Source organism: Varroa destructor, unplaced genomic scaffold (genome assembly GCF_002443255.2).
Source record: "Varroa destructor unplaced genomic scaffold, Vdes_3.0 BEIS01000002.1, whole genome shotgun sequence".
Taxonomy (NCBI): domain Eukaryota; kingdom Metazoa; phylum Arthropoda; class Arachnida; order Mesostigmata; family Varroidae; genus Varroa; species Varroa destructor.
The window spans coordinates 35,566,503-35,591,118 of NW_019211455.1; the positions used below are offsets into that span (position 1 = coordinate 35,566,503).

Consider the following 24,616-nt stretch of genomic DNA (forward strand, 5'->3'; position numbering starts at 1 on the left):
TCTAATGTATAATGAGTTCGTTCAGTACTGCATGTAATTGTTATTTAGCTTAATTGATCCTTGCATATAACAGAAGTCTACGGAGGTTTTTTGGGTCTTTCGTCATAAGCTATCCCGATTTGGTATCTTCTGCTAAGCTTTGCTTAAAACTTTGCTGTCTCTCGCGATCTGCTTCTTAAGGTTCGGCAGGTCCCTTCTCCTTCCCGGCGTTTCGATTGTTTTAGGCGGCCATTTTTGACGACCGGTTTGGGGTTCCGGGGCGAGTCATTAGGGTACATTTTTTATCAGTAAAGAACCGAATAGCTTGTATGCAGTACGTCATGCAGATTAAACATACTTTTTTACGTAATACGATATCTCTCAAATTATCACGTTGCAAAACTTGGGCGCATAACGTTATTTTAAACTCAGTACATTTACTGACAAAACGCATTTCCATAAACCCAACTTGAATACAGTTTCTGTGTAAGAACTAGCTAACAAAAATCCGAAACAATGTTAAAAATGCGTTTTTTACTATAGCATAATATAACGGAGTAGTCTACGAATCGTATGTGTGTATGTGTTATTGCTCTCAATGTTGGGTTTTGTCCATCTATCAGCGCCAGAATTTTCTGTCGTATCCGGTAAATTCGCTGGATCAAAATTACGTTCTATGAGAGAAAACAAAAGTTTTTCATCTAGGGTTAAAGGCATTCATCTAATTGACTTTATATTCTACGCAAGTGTTTTCTTTGGCAACGCAACAAAAAAATATGCCCGCTATACTCGAACGGATCGAACAAAAAGATGAATTGATATAGAGTTCTATTTATATAGTGACAATGTAAACAGAGTGGATGAGATCTTAGTGAATGGAATGAGGCCTGGTTCACGGGACAGATAATGATCATAGCATTTTCGAAAATATCTAGTATCATCTAAAAGTATTTTGGTTAATATCATTACATACGATACAGACCTCCTTGATTGGAAAAAAAAGCTAAAGTTACATGGCCAAGCGATGGACCACGATTACTGACATCGTCTATAAAGCATTACAGTCAAGAACAGTACTTTTAAAATGACACGAAACTGCCATTTCTTGCGAAGGGCATTTATTTCAAAAATAGGCGTAGATAAAGAAACCCAGTAGATATTTCCGTACAGAAAACACGACAAGAAATTCTTTTTTTGTTTCTTTGAGTCAATATTTGTACACTGCCGATTGAATGAGCGAAATTCCAACAAACAGACAAAGCTTTCGATCTAAACCATAATAATATAAGAATAAAGAATAACAATCTATGTAGAAGGCAGCATACTCGTTCCACCTTTATCAGTTTCTTTTCCATACGTTTGTCCAAACTACATGGTAAATACGAAAATAACTGTTATGCGTCAGTGTCCTTGCCCAAAGCGGCAACGGAGGACGCCACAGCAAAACAACAACGACAACGGCAGCTTCGGTAAGGCTGGACTTTAATTGCTGCCAGTGATATATGAGAGGCAATTAAGTTGAAGTGAGCTACTGTGTGCCCTGTTTTCGACTTGGAAAGGGAAAACAAAATGCCAATGCGCTCTCTGTCTCTGCATTTCCTCTCTTTGTCCTACTGCTACGCTTTGAGACTGACCATCGTCGTTCATATCGCATCGTGTTCAGGTTACGCCTCACCGTCCTTTGCCGGCATGGCCTCTACAATGAAACATCAAATTTAAGCGCGCTGGCATGTTATATGAACAACCGCTAATGTATAGTACCCTAAGAGTAATATCGTACAGCTCAAACCGAGTGACTTTTATGGATCCCCCTTTGCTTTTTCTACCTATAAGTAGTCCTAAAACAGGCTACTTCGATATTTCTAAGTTAGATCACGTTTTTCGCAAGCACACACTATAGTAGTTCCAATTTGAAGAAGTACGGTAATATATATTACACAGTTCTGGCCAGGTGTATGAACCATTACAGGCTAATTATTGACCTATAGGGCTGAACAGCTGTCGGAGTGACTGAGGGACCAAACCCATGTGATCATTGACAGCGATACGTTTTACTGAAGAAGCGTAAGGTTTGTGTCATGATTCCATAGCGGCTTTTGCTTGAAACTGTTTTAGCCGGTATAATCTCTCTGCTGCTGATATTTTCAACGTGGAGTCAAAATGGGTCCGACGTATTTGTAATTCGAGTTGCTAGAAAGCCAGAAAGAAATGTGCCGAATACTCTCAATAGCTCAAAGGACCCATATTGGTGAAAGGGTTGCTGAGGCTAGCGCTGTTTTGAGTTCTACCGAAGTCTTCTTCTTTAGGACCTGTGCACAACAACTCGGGCAATGACTGAGTACTTCGAAAAGTAAAATGTTGTTCAGGTCACGCTGCAGCTGAATATAGATACTCTGTGCGGCAAACCGTTCATCGGTCCGTGACACACCACACCTGGCTCCACACCTCTCATACGCACTTCTATATACCACAGCCTTCTACTGCATTCAAGGAATGCCTCATGAGTTTGGAAATATTTCTTGCACTCCATTTATGCGTTAGCGTTGGTTGAGCTTTCTTATCATGTCGCAGCACATGCAGGCATTATTTTCAAACTTGGCTACTTTTAGACTGACCGAATAGTTTTCTATACTTTAGTTGTTCGATACTCTATTTCTATCGAAGCACACTATGATAGAATAGTGGCGTTACCACAAATTTAGCGAAGCCATATAAGGCTGTGATTGATCACTGTGGCTGTTGCTTGTTTGCTGGCACCCTCGTCCCTAGCATCTTTGCCCTTTTTGTCGTCGGCTCAACTCAGACAACTTTATCGAAAGCCATCTCGTCCCTTGCGTATATCGATACACAAGGGACGAGGTGGCGATATGTGGTCCTCTCCTTCAGGCTGTTTCTGCCTATTTTCTTCTACCTACATTGCCGTCGTTGTTTCATGAGTTGGACAGTCGGCGGCACAACTGTCCTTCTGATCTTTTGGGCCAGATTCTTTTTCTCTATTATTGCCTCATCGCAAACCGCCTACTCACCTTTCACTATTAACACTGAGTCGACTAGTGTCCTCTTCTCTCTTATACAGCGTTACCATTTTGTGTTCCAAGCTTCATGTCTATTTAATTAACCATTGCTACAGCAACGTCTATTCGCTTCTGCTGATAGTGTCCATGCGCGTCGTCTGACTAGCGAGCATAAGGTTAAGGTCGTCTAAAGCTTGCAGCACTCAGAACGATTTTGCGCCATCCCATAAGACATTGCATTAGGCCGTCATTGTCATGACAATAAGGCAGAGAAATCACTTGCTAGGAATCACCAAAAAGGAGAACAAAGCGAAAGCGTGTGGAAGTTTTGTGGGTTGCTTCCCCTTCATTTCTTTGCACTGAATTAACCGCAACTTCCTGCCGCGTCAGGATCGCCACCATTACAAAACTTCTTCTATATGCATATATATATATATATGCTATATATATATATATATATATGTCGTCTACATGCTTTGCCAACTATCTATAACAATCAGATAATAGTCACGTTATATAAGGATGGCTGGTGCAATTATTGGTGTACTACCCCCGCAATTGCATTTGCAGTACCGTTTAGCCTGACTTTGCTAGAACGGAGGATGCCTTGTGGAGTTTCTCCTAGGTCGCCGACGACACACTCGTGGTTATGCTCCTTAATGGACTTGAAATTCTGGGTTTTACCAGGCATTGTTATGTATCTAATCTGTCTTATCATGTTCTTTCCTCACACGGCTTTTGTCAGCTGCGATATCTGTAACTGACTGCCTTGCCTTGCCTTGCCTATCCACGTTGGTTTGTTTCAGTCGTGGCCCGTCTGTGCGGCTTTCCTACGCTATTTACCGTTCCCACCAATAAGGTCGACCGCGTTCGGCCAGGTAAAGTTGTCGCTCACTGTTTTTTTCTGAGAAACATGTCGCATGTGACATGCGTCTATGTTATTTGTTCAACCTAACAAACAAGGTTTTTAGCGAGAACTAATTTACAACGCTGAGTATTGGAGTCTTGCGTGCCATTATGGTGCATTGAAAATAAATCGTTTGTGGTGGCTGTCTAGAAATGTTGCATTGCATAGGTATTTATTTTTGTCTTTCTTAGACCTTAATATAAGCAGAATAAGCAACACTCCTAACAAAAATACGCATTACTCCTTTGGTACTTATTCTTCTATCAAGCGCATGCAATAACATACATTAATAACACAGTAAATGACAAGCATCGGACTTGAATTTTTCATCACTATTAGGTGATAAACGGTTGTGGTCTATTTAGGCCAATAAGTCAAATGGTCGCCACCTGTCAGTACCGGCATTAAAAATCCTTTTCCTAAAGATACGTTAGAATAATGTCTACCTTAGAGTGGAGATGAAAATTTGCTCAATTTACAGCGCAGTAAGTATTTTCATTCATTTTATTCAAAAAACAGTAAAAAGTGAAATGAGATAGAAATAATTACTCTGCTTTTTTTTATATTCTGGTGCGATTAGGCTTAACCGAGGCATTGCTTTTCTCTGTTTTCTTTGTCACTAATTTCATAAGTTATTTTTACAAACGATTGACGCATCGAAAACTATTCGAACTTGCATTTTTCTAAAAAAAAAAAAAAATATAAGGGGGAACCCGGGACATTGCAAGCATAGCTAAGAAAAGCTGCCTTCAACAGCGAACTACAAATCAAAATCATTACGATTGTGATTATGAAATCATTAAGAGTTGTGAGTGTATTCGTGTTTTACTGATCTTGGTTATATTTTCCATGAATAACAGGTTTTGGGCGAGTATCGTATTCGATCTTTCGGAGAAGGCCAAGAATGTTTGCTCGCAAAAATAAACACGAACGGATGTAAGGACACAAAAAGCAATGTAAGTGTCACTGTTCGGCGAACCATTTGTTTCTCTCAGAAGTCCATCATCGAATACATCCTTTTGCGTGCTCTGCACCAACGCCATGCTTACTACTGAATCTTGGGCAACCGGCAAGAGTGTGGGTATTAAGTTCTCGAGGCAGCTGGCTGGCAATAATGACAAACTAAATATTCCATCATACTCCCACCTACGCTGCATTAATCTAAGCTCGCAGCACGCTAGTTCCAATCTTCGACTTGCGGACGGGCGTGGTTCGTTGGATGTTAGGCTGTCTCAAATCACGAAGACGGGCGAAAGGTTGTTCACAAAATACGCCATAACGCCTTGACATAGGTGTCGCAGACTCAGCGAAAACTGCTGAACTACTCGTAGCGTAGGTGACTGAAATGATGCCGGCAGGGCTTCGATAACCCACGATGTCAGGTATTCACTACCGTTCCTTCGGGAACCATGACGTATCAGGAAAGTCATAATCATTATTTTCACAAAAAAAGATGTGGGCCTGAAAAACAAATACGTCAGTAAAAAACAAAGAAAACTGAACGCATGGCTTGGAGTTATACTATTTTCGAATGAGCCTTGAATAAAATAGCGATCGAAGTGAAGACGAAAACAGTAATAGAGACGAGCAATGTCTTTACCTTTATGCCCACCAATTTGCCATCGTTGTTCGTCGACTGAGCATTTCTGCTAGTTTTATTGAAATGTTATTTTATTTATATTTTGTCCTTAATCCCCTCTTCAGCTTACTCCTTTCCTCAGCATGTACTCTGTATTTGCGGTGCGACCAAATTCAAGGTTATGTTAATAACCTACATATGTTTACGTGGATTGCTTGAGTCGTCCGCTATAGCAATATAAACAATGGATACAGCATTAAATCCGCCTCAAGGACTAGAAAGAGTTAGCTTGCTTCTGCTGGACCTAGACAGGAAAGACGATGTTTCCGAGCCGTTTTTTATAATACATATTTGACAACAACACAAAAACAGAACCGTTTTTCACGTCGTTTGTGCAATAAAGTACTCTTGATAAATAATATTACCCAATTAGTTATTCAAGATATCCACAATATCCTTTGAACAGCAAAATGCCGTAGAAACGGATAACTTCTAGTAAATACCTGCTTTTTTATAAGACTCAATAATCGGTAAATACACAATACCGATCTATTTTGCGGTATAACTTCAGTGGACTGTGGTACTGGCACAGCTACAGTCCATTAACATTGTATCGTGCAACTGTGCAAATTTACATAATGACATCTACACCATTTCAAGAAGCGCTCCAGCTTTAAACTTCGTTAGTACCAGAAGTATCGTAGCGTCTTCGCTGAAGAGCGAACATAATACAGGGTGCTTAAAAAGTGTTTATAGGGTGAAAAGCAAATACTCATGAGGCAACCCAGTGGCTAGCTCCGTTAGACATCCGGAAACCAGGGGATTCAGCAGCGTTAAAGGTCCTAACCAGCGCTAGTTAGTCAACTTACGACAGCAACGAGTTGTAAGAGCGCTAGTATTTATCGAGAAGGTTTAATTTTTTAACCATAACTCAGATTTTTTTTTGCAATGTTGTTTTTACCACCGTAGTTTCTCATCAAATCAAGACTGTCTGTCACGAAAATCTCGAAAAATGTCAAAATCATTTTCGAGGTAGTCTGGAGGGTGTTTCGAGGTAGATTATCGAGTGAAATATATATATATATATATAGAATGAAGATTATAGATAGATGACATGAGAAGGCGATATCGATGATTTGTCTATGAACTTATATAGTGATTCATAGCGTTTGCTTGCGCCTAGTTCAGTTCAAAGACGCTCGTGTACCTATCACTGCTAAATGAAGATAGTTGTACCCTGTTTGTTTAAATGACAGCTTACATTGTTCCGCTTATTCCTGTAATACAAATTTCATTTTTCGTTTTATAGGGTACAAAGGCTAGACGGGCTGCCTGCTTGTTAAGGGGTGACTAAAGCAGCAAATGGACGTCGGCTCGCTGGTGATCGTCACGCAAGACTTCATCTCAGAGCTCGAAGAGGAGCTCTCGTTGTTCGCCGGTGACATCGTACAGATTCGAGAGATAATAGACAAACTTTGGTTTCGCGGTGAATGCAACGGAGCCAAGGGCAAGTTTCCACGTAGCTACGTACGCGAGAAATCGTTACCAGCATCATGGGGACTCCGTGCGCAAAATCAAACCTGGCGCCTTTTTGCAGCTCTGGCCGATTTTGCTGCGACAGAGGACGGCGATCTGGGGTTCAGCAAAGGTATAATCAGAACCGTTTTTGCTGACGTACACTAATATCGTGCTCGGATACCAGTACATTTATACAGTCATGTATTTAGATGATATATAACTTTAACCATATTAAGCAAAATGTGATAATATTTGACTGCATGAGAGTTACTCCAAGCAGAAATGGAACTCGGTGACTTCATAAATGTATATATTTGAAGCTTTGAATAAAATCGCCAAACTATTAAAATATACAACCATTTGCTCGCCGACGAGTTACTGGCCGCATGTAGCATTATTATTTACTACCAATAGCCAATTCTGATAGTTATGCTGGAAAATGTTTTCTAAATATCGAATAATCTTTCTCACTAAAATTGAGATATATAAACAAAATGGATTAAATGCGAAGCCTTAATAGCGTATGAAATAACAGGCCTAACGATAACAGATATATTAGGGGGAGCTATTGTGAAAGAAATTAATGCGGTAGGGCACTTTAACTATTTTGTGAAAATGTACCCGTTAATCGAATACCCGGAGCGAAACCGACATTAACGGCTATAAATGAGGACTCAGGACATATCATTATGGTAAATACCTACATTTTTAAATAGCGTACGTCCTCTTCAGGAAGAAAGTGGCTCTTAGGAGATAACTAGCTTAGATAAGTTTCTAGGAAGTTTTTTGGTGAAGGGTTTCGTTTCTTCTTTATTGAGTTCGTATCTCCTCACCCGAGGCCACTTTTGTTTCTCGGTTTCGCCGACTTCAGTCTGCTTGATCACTTGCCGAGAGCTTTGCAATTGCTACAACTGGGTCTCGGACACTATGACCGAAATCGCACAAAAATGGGTTATTTCGGCCATGATGAGTCGGATAGAGATTGTTCGACAAGGGGCTTTAAAACGTCGCTGTGGTCCTGAAAGATGCTGGTCACTTTGAAGGCGTCTGTGACCCAAAAGTCGACGGGGCCTTTGGGTGTTATTGAGGTGGCAGATGGGTGGCAGACGAAGCCCGCTACCAAAAGGGTTTTAGCAGTACTCGTAGAAAAATAGAGAGCTCGTAAATCTGCTTCGGCGCCGTAGTTTCCAGTTGGCAGCATACCTTTAAAGGGGTGCAGTGAGGAAAAGGAAATATTTCGATCCCCTACCAGGCAAAATCAGTCGCCCTCCTCATTCCTTCCTGTCCATTATCGTCCCGTCATCTAGGCCTCTAGGTTGAATGACTGGTCCGAATGGGATGTTTTTTCCAGTTGTTATCCATTCTTTGACGCCTGTGGTTGTTGAGCTGGAGTATCTTGGGCCATAAGGGCCAAGGAACGATGGCCCATGCCGTCGCTCTATAAAGCCAGTCAAGCGCACTCTCGCGCTGCTGGCAATCTGGCACCCTCTGCTAGTAGCCAAGCCACAGATCCCACTGTTACTGCGGCTACTACGGGCCGGTTAGTCGATCTGTCTGTGTGGCTGGCCTGCGGGGTCTACTCTGTTCCTCTTACTGTGGCCGGTATTGATTTGAGCGCGTGTTTGCTTCGGCGGGTGTACTCACATCGGTAGCCTACGTGGGCGCGCAAGTGATCCGCTTGATGTGTAAGCGACACCACTATAGCATAAGTGTGTTACAGGGCTAGTGGAAAAAAGAACGTAATATACAACACATCATAGAGGAATGGTCACGGTGGACTCTCCAATTCTGTGCAATAACTATAGCCATAGTGCACTGTTTCTTTGTACAGTATTGTGCCGAACGTGATGTGAGCAGCACTCGGTGTTCAGCTCCTGAAGAGACGACGAAGCTTTGCGAAAATTTACTCCCGCTTTTATTCACACAAAACGCAATTCGTCTTTTATCCAGATTGTCGCATGATTTGCTTGACGAATCGCCCGCGTTCTTGCTTGGCGCTGTTATTAACTTGGAACTTGTGTACATGCACTACCGTCACCGCAGTTTGAAGTTCGCTACTGTTTACTCTTCAGGTATTCCTATGGTCTACGTACATTCATGATCCAGGCATGGTAAATTTTGTAACAATATTAAGAATCATTGTTCGATCGTTAAATATGTGTATGGACTTAGACTATGTCCTAGCTAACTATGGTGGTCAATATGAGTTTATTTAAATTCATATTCTGCTCTATTTAAAACAGAGTATGAATCCTCAGGGGTACCTGTAAGGAAACTTTATCGTCTGAACTATCGTTTTGGGTTGCAACTAAATCTGGTCTCTGTGATAGTATCTTGCATCCTAGATCCCCTGTTGAATGAATAATCAACGAGAAGTCGGCTTTGTTGACAAATCTCGTATTTTTACAGAATCGCATTTTCAGCCTTTACTAGAAGATTTGTAAACAGTGCATAGAAATGAATGCTTCATTTTCTTTCAAAGACCGAGGTCATTCGATTTAAAAAATATACTATCTCTAGCATATCTATACATGTCGTGAATGATTTCAACCATTTGATTACGCTGGTTCTTCAAGGTTCTGGGGGCCTACCAATCTCCCCCACAGCTTCTAAAAACAGATAACCGAGCTAATTGGTTAATCCGAACGGATAGGTGCGGCTACTCTTGTAGTCTCTTCACTGGGGTTTACAAGCTCCCGCTAAAGCCTGTTGATCTTCAGATGATACCTGGTGAGGATAACACGCTCACAGTATTGGTATTGTCGATGAACGAACGTGAGTGTTTACTGCTTTCAAACTGATTAATAAGAAATGAGAAAAAATCGACAGAAGAGGCAGTGTTTGGGCGCGAATAATGCTTCTGGCGACCAGTTACAAAACGAGTGGTGACCGTTTCGTTACAATCCAAACTTTTTTCGAGTTAACTAGGCTTTATCGTTTCCTTCGTTTCGATCAGCTACGCCGGCAGTGTCTCCGACAGGTTACTCTGCTAGGTAACTTTTGGCTTTAGATGTTTGTATGCAAAATACGAAACAAGCAGGCTTCGAGCTGATTGCCATGTCGTACTCTCGAGTTCCACCTTACCTGAACAAAGCGACGTTGCAACTGACTCCACACCAGGTGGTTTATATTTTTCACCATATGAGATGTGCTTACATGACGTCTACCTACAGGGTTTACAATAGTTTATTCAGCTCATTATTAGCCACAGTTCGATACCAGTGGGTAAGCTTACCCAAAATCCAGATTAAGTTGTCTACTAACCGTGCTCTTTAAGCTGCCTATCCTATCCTTGGCAAACGCGGAGGTGGTTTTTATAGTTTATCATAGACGAACTTGCTCATGAAAGTACATCTGCTTCAAAGAACACTATTTTGTATTAACACTATGTTTCTAGTTTTAAACTGTTCGATTGTTTTCTAAATTTACAAAAATTCTTAACCTCAGCAAAAAATATATATGTACGTAATTAGTAAAGGGGATATTGTTGCTCATACTTATAAAATTCACATAGTCATGTATAAAACTAAAAATGAATGAACTTTTACATGGAAATCTGAGAAGTCATCACCAATTATGCGAAAATCGCCAAATTAGAACTTTAATTACCCATAGTCGTTACCTACCGTAACTAAAGGGACAAACACCAGGTAAAACTGCCGAGCGCCGTTTCGTGAAACTACTAATCTTCCGACCAGTTTAGAAATAAATAGGAGATTTGTAATATAATTAGTGATATGATCTTGATATTACTATACTTTACAGCCATCGCATATTTATTTTCCAAAACGGCTTCATAGAATTGAGACTGGTTGATTTCCTCTTTACTGGTTTCTGCTTTAAGCACTTGGCTCTTTTATCTAAATTCAGGTGCTCTAACTATCAAAGATAAACGTTAAAATCTGATTCAGAAGAGGAAAAGCTGAAATTGAAATTGATCAAACATTCCATTTCAGTTTGAAAATATCCATTGAGAAACCTCACATAGACAAGGAATTGCGGCATAGCAAATCTATGAAGTCAGTGCGATCTGAGATCGTCTTTACAGTTTTGGCGATTTCCGCAGATAGACAGCATGATACATGGGTAACATTTGTCACATTGCAGGGGATTTGTTGATTGGTAAGGAAAAACTGGACTCAAACTGGTGGCGTGCCGAAAATTCGGATGGGCGACATGGTATTGTACCGGTATCGCACGTCTGGCCAATCGATACTCAGCGTCTACCTAAGGAGGAGGATGCTAAAGTTAACCGGCGCGCGCGTGTGATCCTGACAATGACCGCTCAACTCGGCGACGAATTAGACCTCGTTAAAGATGAGATCGTTACTGTTCGAAGGATCATCGATCGCGACTGGTATTGGGGTAAGCATTACCAAAGTGGAAATTGTAAGAAAATCATTGACGAGCTAAGCTGAAAACAAATGCAAACATATTCTGATTAAGAAAGATTATCACTTGCTAGATTACTAGCTATATCATTAAAAGCTTACAATAATGACGATGTTTGGACTATTGGTAATAGTATGAAGATTTTAAATGAAAACTGGCCACTTAGACGTACGCACAGCTGATATACTACCGTTAGCAGGCGTATAGTTTTCGAATAAACACACCAAATGGCTTATCTAGATCGGCTGCAGGACTTTTACAGCAATTAGGATCTTGTCAAGTTTTTGTTGGTTTCAGATCAGTCCATTGTTGAAGTTCTTTGCTAATTGCTGAAAGTATAAGCTTCATCGGATCTCGTGAAGGCACCGGGTGACCCTATATGCCAAAGATCTAAGTAAGAAGATTTTGATGTCCAAGGGGAACAGAGTGGACGACAACACTGTAGGTCCTGCAACTGATGGACTGATCTATTATGTAAATTGGAAGAAGCTTTTAGCTGAAGTATTAACTGAAGTATAAGGCATTTACGCTAGCAGCCATAAATATCGAAAGGTTTCTCTCGCTAAAGGATATTCGTCGAGAATAGAAACAAATCTTGTTTATACCTAAATTTTATTGTCACAGTTCTAGATAAGTCGTGTAGCAAACAACACTAAACAGGTGATTACTTAGGGAGTCCATCAAAACCTCAGCGACCCGTCTGTGGAGGTTACGACGAGGATCAAAGATTTTAGTTCCGTAGATTGAAAGAAAGAGCCTGCTAATCTAAATACTCCAGTTTTTATAGATAGCTGGAATCCAATAATATTTGGTCAGCGATGCATCGCAAATGTGAAGATATTCATTTTTAAAATTTGACCAAATTCATAATGTTAAAAGTAATCTCGAAAACAATGACTAACTAGAAAACTAGTTGCGCGTGATAGACGTGTATCGTTGTGAGGACTAGTTAGTAGTGTAACAGCATGAAGAAAATATCGGGCTTACCGTAGAGAATTGATGCACCCAATCCTATTTCTCAGTTGAATGATTTCTACGCTTTTTCAGTATACCTCACCGAACGATAGACAGGGTAATGAGCATGAAAACAGTAAGTGTTATTTGACCTTTAATGAGTGTATCACTATCGCCTTCTCTGATAAAACCAGAAATAATGTTCTAGCTAAAAGGTCGTTTAACTAGATGGAGCATTATACGCTTGTGTTGCTAATGGGTAATCCTCACAAGGCTCATAGGTTTCGAATTGAACGTTTTGCTCTATATCCTAGCGAGTCATTGAACATGAATAAAGGTAAAAAAAAAAAACAATTCGCAACCCTAATTGTGCTACCCTAATACTGATTGAGACTTAGTTATCCGTAAAAAATCAATATTGCAATTGACAAACTTCCTTTGTAGTGTTCATTTCATATTCGTATTTCAAGAGCTGACTGTTCAGGGACACCATAGCGACATTTGAGTACTAACTCTGTAAACCTATATCAGCAATGAAGTAGCACTAATTTTGGATAAACGATGGTCAGGTGTTTTTCACTAAAAATTTTACGACTGATTTTATGTAGCGTGTCGAAAGTATTGAAATTGCGGAGGCAATATCTTATATAATTGTCTTAGTCTAAAGGATAACCTCCTTTGCAGATCTAGTCTCGTTCAGGACAAAGTCGAACATCAGCTGCATAGCTGGTCGATTCTGCCGAACTCAGTGAACTGTCAATTGAACATAATCGAAATATGCCGGCATTCGAACGCCAAACTCACCCCGTTTCCAGGGGCTTTCTCAAGAAGTACGTTTAAGGTCACCTGCAAATGCGGCGAAATGCAGACTTTTCAAATCAACATTTACTAGGAGCAGCAATAATACTCTATACGGCAATGGCTGCAAGACATTAATAATCGAATACTTCTCACCTACATGTGTGTTTATAGTTATAGGTGAGCCGTAGTTTGTGCGTGTTCTGCCCATACCCGAATACTTCGAACGTTTTGTTTTCTACCTACAATTTCCATCCTCGTTGTTGTCTTCGGCAACCCGGAAGTAAAGGCTTAGCAGATCGTCAGTTTATAGCGTGCTGCAGCGTGGAAGCATATGCTCACGAATATGTGTAAATGGACAAATTTACTTAACGAGTAACCTTTATTAGGAGAACTATTGTTGGCAAATATTAGGCAACAAATTGAACGGGTAAGGTTGGCAATGGATCTAGAATGACCTACAACGTGACATACGAAGTGTGTTGGTCAGATGTTCTCTACGACCAAAGATAAATACTTGATAACCAACAGTAGCTTTTTGGTTTGTCTCATCGTTTGTGGTGACGTGCTTAAAAGGTGTCCCGTAAGGATCGATCGAGCGGTCTGTATCCAGCCAATTGTATGAATAGAAGTAGTGTGCAAAACGAACAAAAGATCTAAAACAAATGAAAACATGCGCTTGAAAATCAAAGTTTATAATTTGTGAGAGGCAAATTAAAATATATTCGGAGTCAGTCCCGTTGATCCTTCAATGTATCGCGCCTAAACAGTGTATTTAAAATAATCGAAAACCCTAAAAATTTACCAGGTGAGAAGCACGGAGGGTATCGATCCTCCAGGCAGAAAGCCTGGAGCGTAAAACCTGATTAGTAGAAAAATTGGTTTTTGGTGACAACGACGAACAACTAATTGCCTTAGTATCAGATCAAGCTCAACTTTCGGGCAAGTTCCTCACTATATAATGGCTCAGTGCTTAGACGACAACACCGGATCTCAATTTTTACTGAACGGTTTGTATTTTTATGGCCCCCGCAGCTGTGCAGTATTTGCAACCGAGACCGGTGGATTATCGTGCCGCTTACAACATTGACTTGTAACGCGCACCACGATAAGAGGTACGAGGAAAAGGAAGGAAAAGATGCTGTCCAGAAACATGGAAACTAAACCGAGAAAGGAAAGCATGGATCTCCATACTTACTGAGTAGTCCGGAAAAGGTTGACCCGCGAAAAGGTCCACATACTGGTCGAGAGGTTTCACAACTTTGCCACGGTGAAGGTCTCAACGATTCAAAAGGCATAAAGGAAGCACGAGAAAATGCCAAAAAGATGGCAAACATTGCGGTAAAAGAATGTGAACGCAGGACCAAAACAAGGAAGAAGGGAACAGCATTGAGATGCGAAAGCTAGGCAGAAGAGGTGGCACCGTTCTTTATTCGTTGCCGATCAGGACGATTGGTGAGAAGACAGATTTGAAATCTAGGAGGACAAAAAGAAAAGGCAGTCATTAACGAGTACATGGCATCTCTGGTCAAGAAAGAGTGGCTGGAGAATGCACACACAAAGATAGAAACGACACATGAGAGAATTTCAGGGAAGATTCATTGTTGTCGAAAAATGTGATGAGGTAGCGAAGCTCTCGAATTCGAAGTTATGCCAAATGATAACGAAGGCAAAACGAAGGGGGCACGTCTTTTTTGAGACCGGGCAACTTTGTGCACAGGAAGAGGTAGAAGCGGTGATTAGACTAAAGCGGCAAAAAACTCACGAGCCGTACGAATGTTAGGGAACGGCATCTACATAGACGAGTTGCAAAACGTTACGCTAGATATTTTGTATGAACACTTCGTTGGCTTCTTATCTCACTAGTATGGTAATGGCAGCGTTTGCAGCCATAGCAACAAACAAGATATCTTGCATGTCCCTTTGTCCATAGGGGGTATAGGCCTTATGGGTTTATATCTTATTGATGCAACAGACCAGATAGCCAACAACCGATGAAAAGTAACATGGAACTTAAATTGGCGCTCTATATTGGGGTGGCACTCCGCGGTCTAAGCCCGCTCTTCGCAAATTTTAGCAAAAGAACTGAGGTAGGTCCAGTCATGTCGCTGGCCCCCGCCTGGATAATCCCCGTACTAATACCACACGGTTCAAAATCAGAGGGGTTCATTGTATAGAAAAGTAGACGCTGAGAGAAAACTGCATAAAAAAAACATGTTATCGAGACAGACTACGAGGAAGCCTAGGTAAGAACACTTTCCAAACAAAAAGGGGAGATCTCTTCTTGAAAGTAAAAGAAGTTCATGAAGTATTAGTGAGGCTCTTTTCTGAGAGACCACCGTTAGAGCTGAATTTAAGGCTAGCTGAAGGCGCTTTAATGACTTTAATATGAGTGAACCAACGTTATTGATGTCAAAAAATATTCGATTTTTTTAAAAGCAAGTAATACAGTAATAGATTGACATAAGAACAAGCAAAGAATGACAAGCCGATAGATTACTATAAAAGTATGGTCATTTGTTATAAGTGTAGAGTGATCGCTGCTGATCAAGTTGAGAAGCACTTTATTTAGATTCGTTGTAAGGAAGCCAACTTAGCCTTTTGACTATAACCCCTGAAAAACCTGTAGCAGAGCGTAAAGCAAACGTACCAGAATCATAAGGATGGTTTTAATGGAACCACTCTATTGATCCTAAGGTGCTAAACCACTTGGTCAAGTCGACAGTTTCGTTTGACAGTGCTATAGGCTGACCGGAGAGAGTGACTAGCGTTCTTAGATCATCAGACAGGTTAGGTTTTTCGCTTCACCAGATTCCCTGCTGCAGATTCGCTGATTTTCTGGGCAAAGGCATATCCCCCATGCATCCTCTAAACCTGGGCCCAAACGCAGGATCTCTGCCAAAATGTTCCCCCAGCAAGCGCCGTATGTGCCATGATAGAAATGCCCTTAAACTCGACGAGGTAAAATAAAATCTTAAAAGAGACCAAAGGCAAACGAGATATCTCTATACCTCTGATTGCTTATCGGTAGGTATATAAGCAAGAACCGGAAAATTCTAGCAGAGGGTAGCGCTACGTATAACGTCACGCCAGAGATGGCACAGGGTTGCAACCTAAAATTGATTCGACCGAACCTCGTCTGTCATGGAGTGCTTAAGAATGCGATCACTATTAGGACCGAGAGAGAACTGGAGAATAGAACAAACACGGCCCTAGACAATGTAGCAGAAAGAGTGAGTATACATTGGCTGAAGCTAGCATTTGAAAAGACAAAAGCCACACTATTGATTGGCGGGAAAGGTCCGGAAACCTTAATATAATCCTGAAGGAACACACAGTCTAACCGAAACGGGTGCTTTTGTATCTAAAAACAAGGCTTAGTCAGAACCTAATAGGATAGTGAGGAGGCGGTCTTCGCGATGCAAAGCCTAAAAAAAAGCGAGGATCACGGAGCTGGGTGAGAAAAGAAGGGCATTACTTGTTTCACTGGTAGATCATAATGCTCTGTGCAGAAACTTCTTTCCAGTAAAAAAAAAGCAATGAAATCAAAAAAAAAAAACGAATGTCACGTAAGAAGAGAGCAGCGCGTATAAGTAGATCATATTTGATCATACTTTGAGCTACTTCGATGTTCTCCTCTATGATCTAGAGTACATAAATACCATAGTATACCATGGTCGGGAAACGTATTGGGTTGGGGCGATTACTCTAGAGAAGGTTTGAAAAACATGCACAAGGAGTTGCAGCACGAATAGGCATGCACAACAACTGCCGCTTCTTAGCTTCTTGGACTAAAAGGTTGATAGCGGAAATCTAAAAAAATATACAGATCCTCACAGCCCAACGACGTTTCCAAAAGTATGTTGGTAGAATTAAAAAATGCATTACCTGCGATGCTGATCTTTGTAACTGCTCACTCGCAGGGGCACTACACACTCTTCGAGGGAGAGAAAACAACCGCATACATTTAGAACAGACGCCGTGGTACATTAAATGCTTCGAGCTAAAAAAACATTGGACAGTGAGTACGTGACGAAGGTTATGAAGCTTAAGTTATAATAAAACTAAAGAAAGCACCGGGAGAGGGTACATTTTTCTCTAGCCCCGCGTCATATGAAAAAGAGCATTCTTCTAAAGTCGAAGTACGTTTAAAACGTTACGGATTACGATTGTGCACAAAAAAGAGTGCGAATTTAATACAGACTGTAGTTAAAGAAAGGCTGTTGAAAACTCCACTGTATTGTGGTAAACACCTAGAAATAAGCCTCGATATCCATAAACGAATTTAAACATGCGTAATTTACAAAAAAGAAGGTAAGGTAGTTGTACACGGCAGCCTTGTGCTGTAGCGTAGGCGTGAAGGGGCGCGTAAATGTGAAGGCGTGCGAGTTTAGAAATAACTGGGTTTTGCAGTAGTAATGCCATTATAATTTTCTATATTCGAGCTAAAGTAGGGTCATGTTATAAATTCATGCAACATATGATATATAAGAAATGTGTAGACTAAACCGGCGAAGTCTTTCTTCTGTACCAACATGCTACATACATAATACAACAATAGTTACGTATACACATTTTCATATGCGTATAACTCCTGCTTGCAAGCTCTCTTCACTTCTTTAATTTAATTTAGTCATCAATATATGTCATATATCTCTTAACGCTATTGATTTATAGTCAAGGAACCCGAATTAAGAAAAATAGATTGAAAGCATCGTCGTGATTCTGCAGCTTCTCTCTTATGAACATGCGATAAGTGCCCGTGACATCTACTATGGAGGATCATAAACAAGAATATGGGCAATAAGCACAATATATAGATCTGTAGGGGAATAGCAAAAAAAAAGTAAGAAAAACAAGGAGGTAACTTTTTGAGCTAATGCGATGTAACACCCCACAACGCTCTTGGGTGCCCTCTTGGCAAGAAGTTATTAGCCGGGCAAAAGACGTTGTTTTTCGAGAAAATCGAGAACATGTATAACTGCCTGTGGACGATTCGGGGTAGTTTGTTTTACTCTGCGATCTTGCTTGGTTTTCGAATTTTGTGAAGAGTAAGGACCTGGCCTTATCGTCAGATCTGATGTGTGTTTTTGTCTGGCCTTCTGTCCATGAGAATCAAATTGCAACTGAGAATGGGTGAGTCATGAAAAGTTAGAAACGGATTTTACCGAAGTGGCTACGTAGGGCTGGTTTACTGATGGAAGCAGCAGTACACGACGGGAAATGTAATAGATAACATGCGGCACCGATCGTAACATACAGTCACTACTCTTAGTTTCTTCTTGCTCTAGGGAATAGACAGCTGACGTTGATCTCTCTAACTTCTGAAATAAAATTTCGTTAGCGAATTAAACGCATAAAATTGCGTTCAAAAATAGCTTAAACTTCGTTATTTATTCAATAATCTACTCAGATCATCACAGAAAATACTGCATATCTAAATCGCATTTCAACCATCGTTTTACGTCTCCACTTCGACGGAGACCGACACGTTCGGTTGATTGTTATTCTAGTTTTGGGACTAACTAGTGAGGGGCCTAATTAGCAGACTAGGTAAATAGTCTCAAAAATTTCACCGTCGACTCGTGGCTCTTTTCCAATTGACATTTCGACTTCAGCGTAAGCTTCTTATACTGGAGTACTAATGCTCTTCATGTTTCCGACCTCCATGGGGTTTATGTGTAGACTAAACCGATGAAGTCTTTCTTGTCTGTACCAACGTGCTACATACATAATAACAAGTTTCTTGGCCTAGGGATTTTGACCCGACAGCGATTTCTGTGTCTGGTTTTTTTTGTTATTTGCAACCGAACACGAAGTACTCCATGCTGTCGTTGCCTTTTGTAATGGGCCGCCTTTTGTGAGCTCCTTTGCAGCGGCACTGGTTTACCCATTATTGATAAACAATGTCGCGAAAATAAAAGTATGAAACTAGAAGTGTGTGCCTCCAAGATCTACAGGAGGCACGATGATATACTGCAGAAATAACAGTGACGGAGAGAGGCCATTAAAATTATGGACTGGAGACTTATGTGAGATTAGTGAAATCCTACGTAAACTAACAATGTTGCGCCTATTTGCGAAATTAATAACAAGTATAGATCTGCTTGCATTTCATAAAATTAATTGTAAATAATTGTTGTAATAATGAATTAGCATTCATTTTGAGATTCACAGTCCCTCCGTGGAACTGCTGATTTCTAACTAATTAATATTAAAAACAAAGAGGTACCTCATTCACGCTGTACCCCACAGTGGCTAATCACATCCTTCTTTACTTTTTCACCACTGTTATATTTCAGGAGAAAATGACTCAGGGTGCCAGGGTCGCTTCCCCAAGGGCTTTGTGACGCTCCTGGAGGAGCGCGTGGCGGAGACCCCTAGCGAAGATCAGCCGCCTTCATTCGAAGAATGCGTACAGTCACCTAAATCTCAAGCATCACATCAATCTCAACAATCGAACGACTCCAAGCAGTTAAAAGTCTCATCTTTGTCCACAAAGCAGCATCAAAAACAGTCGGGTCAACAGCAAAAAATGGACGGAGGAGGAGCAGAGGAAGAGGAAGGGCAGACAAGGACAAGTGCAGTTGTAGCTTCTGAGATTGCCGGGAAGACGTGCCAAATGGTCCACCAAGAATCCTCGACAGATACTACATACCAAAACCTAAGGGAGGTCTTAGTTGAAGCAGATGAAGGCGAAGGGTACGGAGGTGCAAACGGTATCCAACCGTATGCGAGAACTAAATACAAGTTTACCTCTCAGTATCCAAACGAGCTGTCGTTCGATGTAGGACAAATTGTGCAATTAATACGGCATGTAGATGACGAGTGGACTGAGGGAGAACACAAGGGACAGGTGGGGTTATTCCCCACTGAATACGTGGACATCATTGTCGACGTAGCGCACGACTTACCGTCGATTGCAGGGACGTTAGCTAAAGCGCTTTATGACTTTGATAGCGGAGTAGTAGGAGATCTTCATTTAAAGGTATGTTTATGTCAACACCAAATTTATTTATCTTGTATGATTTTTTTTATTGGAATTTGTTTTTAGTGTGTTGTAAACTTATCTGTAATTATTGTATTAAAGCGATTATCTGATGATCAAAGTTGTTATTTAACGTAGACAGTTCATTTAAGTATGAACACAAAATGGCCGTATTGGCTAGCGAAACTTCAATCCCAAACTCACGAAAGCATTTGTGTTGGTGTAATAAATCCCGAATTTGGGATATCAAAAATAAAACCTTCATATGCATCTGCTTGGTTCATAATTTCGCATATGGTAGTCGCAGCCGAGTTTTTCCACAGTTAGTATTCGTGACAGTCTAGCAGAAGTATTCTTGTTTATTCTCCGAAAACAATTGTTTGATTATTTGAATTTCAGTCAGCCCGTGGACACAGTTTGTTTCTCTAGAGATCAAAGGAACTGTCAAGGAGAATGCTTAGTACGATCTGGACGTAAAATTTAAAAAGCTCGCTCGCATACTGTTAGGTTCGACCTTCCAGCGATTTCCTTCTGTCAGTTAGGCAGTGAAGCTACACAACTTATTATGGTGATCAACATGTCAGCCTAACATAAAGCTAATTACACTAAAATACGTATTACACGCAATATGAACCAAACTGAATCTAAAACTATCTTTATTTCTTCTAAACTGATTTTGTCCTTTAAAGTTTAGTTCGCTCATGTCTATGCCTGCCGATCTTTATTACAGAAGAAGCAGTCCGCGCTTCTACCAGCTTGATTAGTCCTTTACATAAGCCAAGGGTAATAGCGTTTAAAGTCGGAAAGATTTTTTTGCTGCCTTTCTTGTGAAAGCACTATTTATTTGTTGATCTTTTTTAATGTTTCGATATTCTAGTTTTTTTTTTTTCTATCATAGATGTAACTGGCTACCAATACGGTGTAACAGACACAGACAAGAACCTTCCTATATTGATTGAATCAGGGATCATAGGTGCCGACTTTTGGTATGTTGTAGAATTGATAGCTGTAGGAGAGATTCTCATTATCAACTCAACGATTGCCTATAAATATATCTATAAAAAAAGGTTCAAAGCAACTTTTAAGTAGACAGTAGAAAAACGGCTTAGATATTTGCACCTGTCATGTACCACCAAAAGCCAAATTCCAGGTAAACAAAGAAATAGGATTAATTTGGCGCACGGTTATCTATATATGTATCCACGTGGTCACGTTTTTAAAATTCGCAACGACCAAGCATTTGAAATACCTAACGAATTGAAGTTGTGCTGATTTTGCTTTAATTTCTAAGTGGCGACTCTTGTCTGTATGCCCCCTGGGAGCGGAACCATAACTGCAAGCAACTGAGCAGTTACAGAATAGTTAGAAAATATATCGAACTTTAAGTTCGATATATATGTATTGCTATATATTTGTAAAAATGTGATCGACTTGTTAAGATGAAGTATAGCAACAACCCGCAAAGTCTCAACTGTTGTAAGCGAAAAAAGTTGTTTTGAGAAATAAAACCTTGATGCATAATATATAATATAATTATAAAACATACATAATGAAAAAATATAAAGCCTTGCACTAATGGCTTTTATTAGTATTTATTTTGGACCTTAGATTATCTTAACATTATAATGCCAAAATATGTATGTCGTCCCGTGAGCATATGAAATAGCAGTTATTGTCTACGATAATACAGCAGTTAAAAATCCCTGAGAAATTTAAATGTGAGAGTTATTTAGTCTTCCGTTTCATAACTGGCAAAAAACGTCAGGCACAGCCTAAAATATTTTTGCAAATAAACGTGTTTTTTTTTGATAACATGTTTAAGAAGTGGCATTGGTTGGTCATAAATAATAACATTTTGTTTGCTTTGCCCTTTCGTAATTTATTATTCGTTTACTTGAGCGCTCTCGCTTCTATACTACCGTCGGAATTTCGTCCTATGATAAACGCCGAAGTTTTAACTCGAGTTCATGCTCCAAAAACGTTCGTGAAGGAAAAGTGTACATTGCACATCGACTATGTTCCGTTCCTTGCCGAGGTTAAAATAAAGAAGCACAAAGCAGCTCCAAAAGAACTGCTTAAAGGTAATTTGTCAAGTGCAAAAATGGAATTTTAGATCTGGAAGATTTTAGTAACTCATGGGATTTAATTAAGACGTAAAGGTTTGACGTGGCATAGACAAAATGATGACTACGTGGTGAGAGATCGTGACTCTTTATTGCTGCTCAACGTACAGCCTGGCGCAGAGGAACGCGCAAAGTCCTGCACAAAATTGCTACAAGTGACAAGAGCAGGTCTCTCTCTCTCTCGACGTCATTATAAACAATAGAAGTGGCTGGCTCCGAAAAATACCCTGGGGCCCGAAATCATGAAAGTTTTTTATGTGGAATAGACCATGACTTGCGTTTAATGTGGAGGTATTTTATACTTTGGGAAATGCTTGGAAAAAAAGCTGGGCGTTGGATGAAATTCTGCGTACGATCCAATTGCATCGGGTAAACTATCCAGCAGAGGAGACCAAAGCAAAATCATTTGCTACGACAATGTCATGTAAGAGCTGTCATCTAAAAACCGGAGCGGAAACTTTTTTGCATCCGGCATATCCTTCAAATCCAATAGGTGGTAGGTAAGATTCATGACAGCACGTCTGACAATGAACAGAATCGACATTCGATGGGTTTCTGAACACTGAGCCTAAACACTTCTGACTACACTCTATAAGTAAATTGGTTGAAAGATGGTAAAAGATTGTATGGCAAATAAATAGAGAGTGAATTCGTTGCACCTTTCATTAAAGTGAAAACCTAATGTATCATTATTCTGAAGGTTAATGCAACTATAACATATTGTGCTACAAACGATTTTATACATATTGCAGGAGGGCGAGGTTGTGGTTATATTGGATAAGATCAGCGATGACTGGTACAAGGCGAGAAACTCCCAAGGAGATATCGGCATTTGCCCAGTTAACTATGTGCAGGTTAGCTCTACGATTATGTTTTTCAGATTTTGTTTACTGCTAGCCTTTTTATATTTCATTTGCTGATAGTTAAATCTTATACACTCGAAAATATTTTTTTGTCTTTCGAGGTTGTTATTTTCTTCTTGGTGAAGTTAGAAAGCTTTGTCTTAACTTCGGATTCCAAAGGTAAGTATAGCGATTAGCAAAAGACAGCATTTGAACCTTCTATTTAGCATTTGTTCCAGTGTCTGAAAACTAACGACGCTCTACGTATGATGAGGACCTAATGGCTAAGATATATAAGCTTATATAGCGATTGCCCTCCTCCAAAAATGGTTTGAAAAATCGATTGGAGTGCATTTTCAGCGCGCTACGCTTAAGTAGGACGCATAGCTCCTTGTCGTAGACGTCATTCTTGCTTTTTTGCAGCTTTTTGATTTCAATAAAAGATGAATAAGTCTAAAATGCTGTTTCTTGTTTCTCGGCATACATTTTTCGAGCCCGACATCAAGGCATTGATGCGTGGTCCAACGGCACAAGCTGAACAGAAATCTTTCAACTGTAACGCTTATCTATGAGCAAAAAAGAAAAAGGCAGTACACTGTTGTTGCCGAAACAGTATAAAGGTATAGCCTAGTTATCTCTCTGGCTGATAATTCCTACTCTTATTCTTTGTTTAAAAATGATTGAGTAGTTTGTTCTAGATTCATAAGTACTTATTTAATCGTTCCGTTTTAAGCTGTGTCCTTTGAAATAATCTACGTTGGATACGGTACACTTATGCCAGCGATTTTTCCACTGTTCAAATCACTTTTTAAACCCGATCATTGAAAGAACCTTCAACTCGGTCATCGATTTTTCATTCTTATCATTATTATAATTCTTTGTATCGTGTCAAAACGCTTTCCCTTTAGATTTTTTCACAGTTTCGGAAATAAGAAAAGTCATAAAAAACTAGCTCCGGTAATATAACGGTTGGCAACGCGTACATGAAGGTGTAAAACTTTTTTAAGTGGTATACGAGTAGTAAAGTGTGGGCCAGTGAATCGTCGTGAGGGAGGACCCAGGTGCCACAGTTCTTATCTTTTTGTTTTTTTGACGTCTAAACAACCCATTTACCTAAGATTTTATCAGTGTCTGCTTTCCATTGGCATTCTGTAACATTTGCGGGGTGTCTATGCGATCAGTTCTATTTTTCACTCTATGTACGTTCGCTTCTTTTTTTAGGAAAAATCGCAGAATGCCTAATACATAAACCTAGAGCCACTTCACCGGCACATTGGCAACTGCATCAAGTTGCTATTAATTTTTACCTCTGTATAGCAGGTTTCATGTTCTTCTTGCTACTGCAGACATGAATCATCGAGTAAGGTGAAAATTTGAACGACCCATTCAGCAGCATGTTCAAATCTTGCTGACAATGTGTGTCGGTGTATGTTTTGTGAAAACCTTCGATCGGTGAACGAAGTGTCCTTTAGTATGTTCTTTTGCATGTATGATGCAAAATATATTTTCTAGTATATGTGCG

General features: G+C 40.1%; 1 protein-coding gene across 15 annotated transcripts in view; it reads left to right on the forward strand.

Annotated features, from left to right (window-relative positions):
- Window positions 1-24,616, forward strand: part of LOC111244145 (dynamin-binding protein-like) — a 96,238-nt gene that overhangs the window by 34,072 nt on the left and 37,550 nt on the right. For 9 of the 15 annotated variants that reach the window (XR_015319949.1, XM_086978666.1, XM_022790889.2 and 6 more), the window contains 4 exons: window positions 6,789-7,127; window positions 11,105-11,362; window positions 19,444-20,129; window positions 23,005-23,106. Coding sequence is in view for 14 of the 15 variants with exons in the window: in XM_086978666.1 (XP_086834792.1) it covers window positions 6,842-7,127; window positions 11,105-11,362; window positions 19,444-20,129; window positions 23,005-23,106 (1,332 nt within the window). In the remaining variant the exon portion in view is untranslated. Of the gene's footprint in view, window positions 1-3,696; window positions 3,872-4,221; window positions 4,386-4,760; window positions 4,857-6,788; window positions 7,128-11,104; window positions 11,363-11,686; window positions 11,831-12,436; window positions 12,480-19,443; window positions 20,130-23,004; window positions 23,107-24,616 lie in introns of those variants that run through there. The other 6 variants (XM_086978660.1, XM_022790883.2, XM_022790884.2 and 3 more) reach the window with 6 other exon arrangements.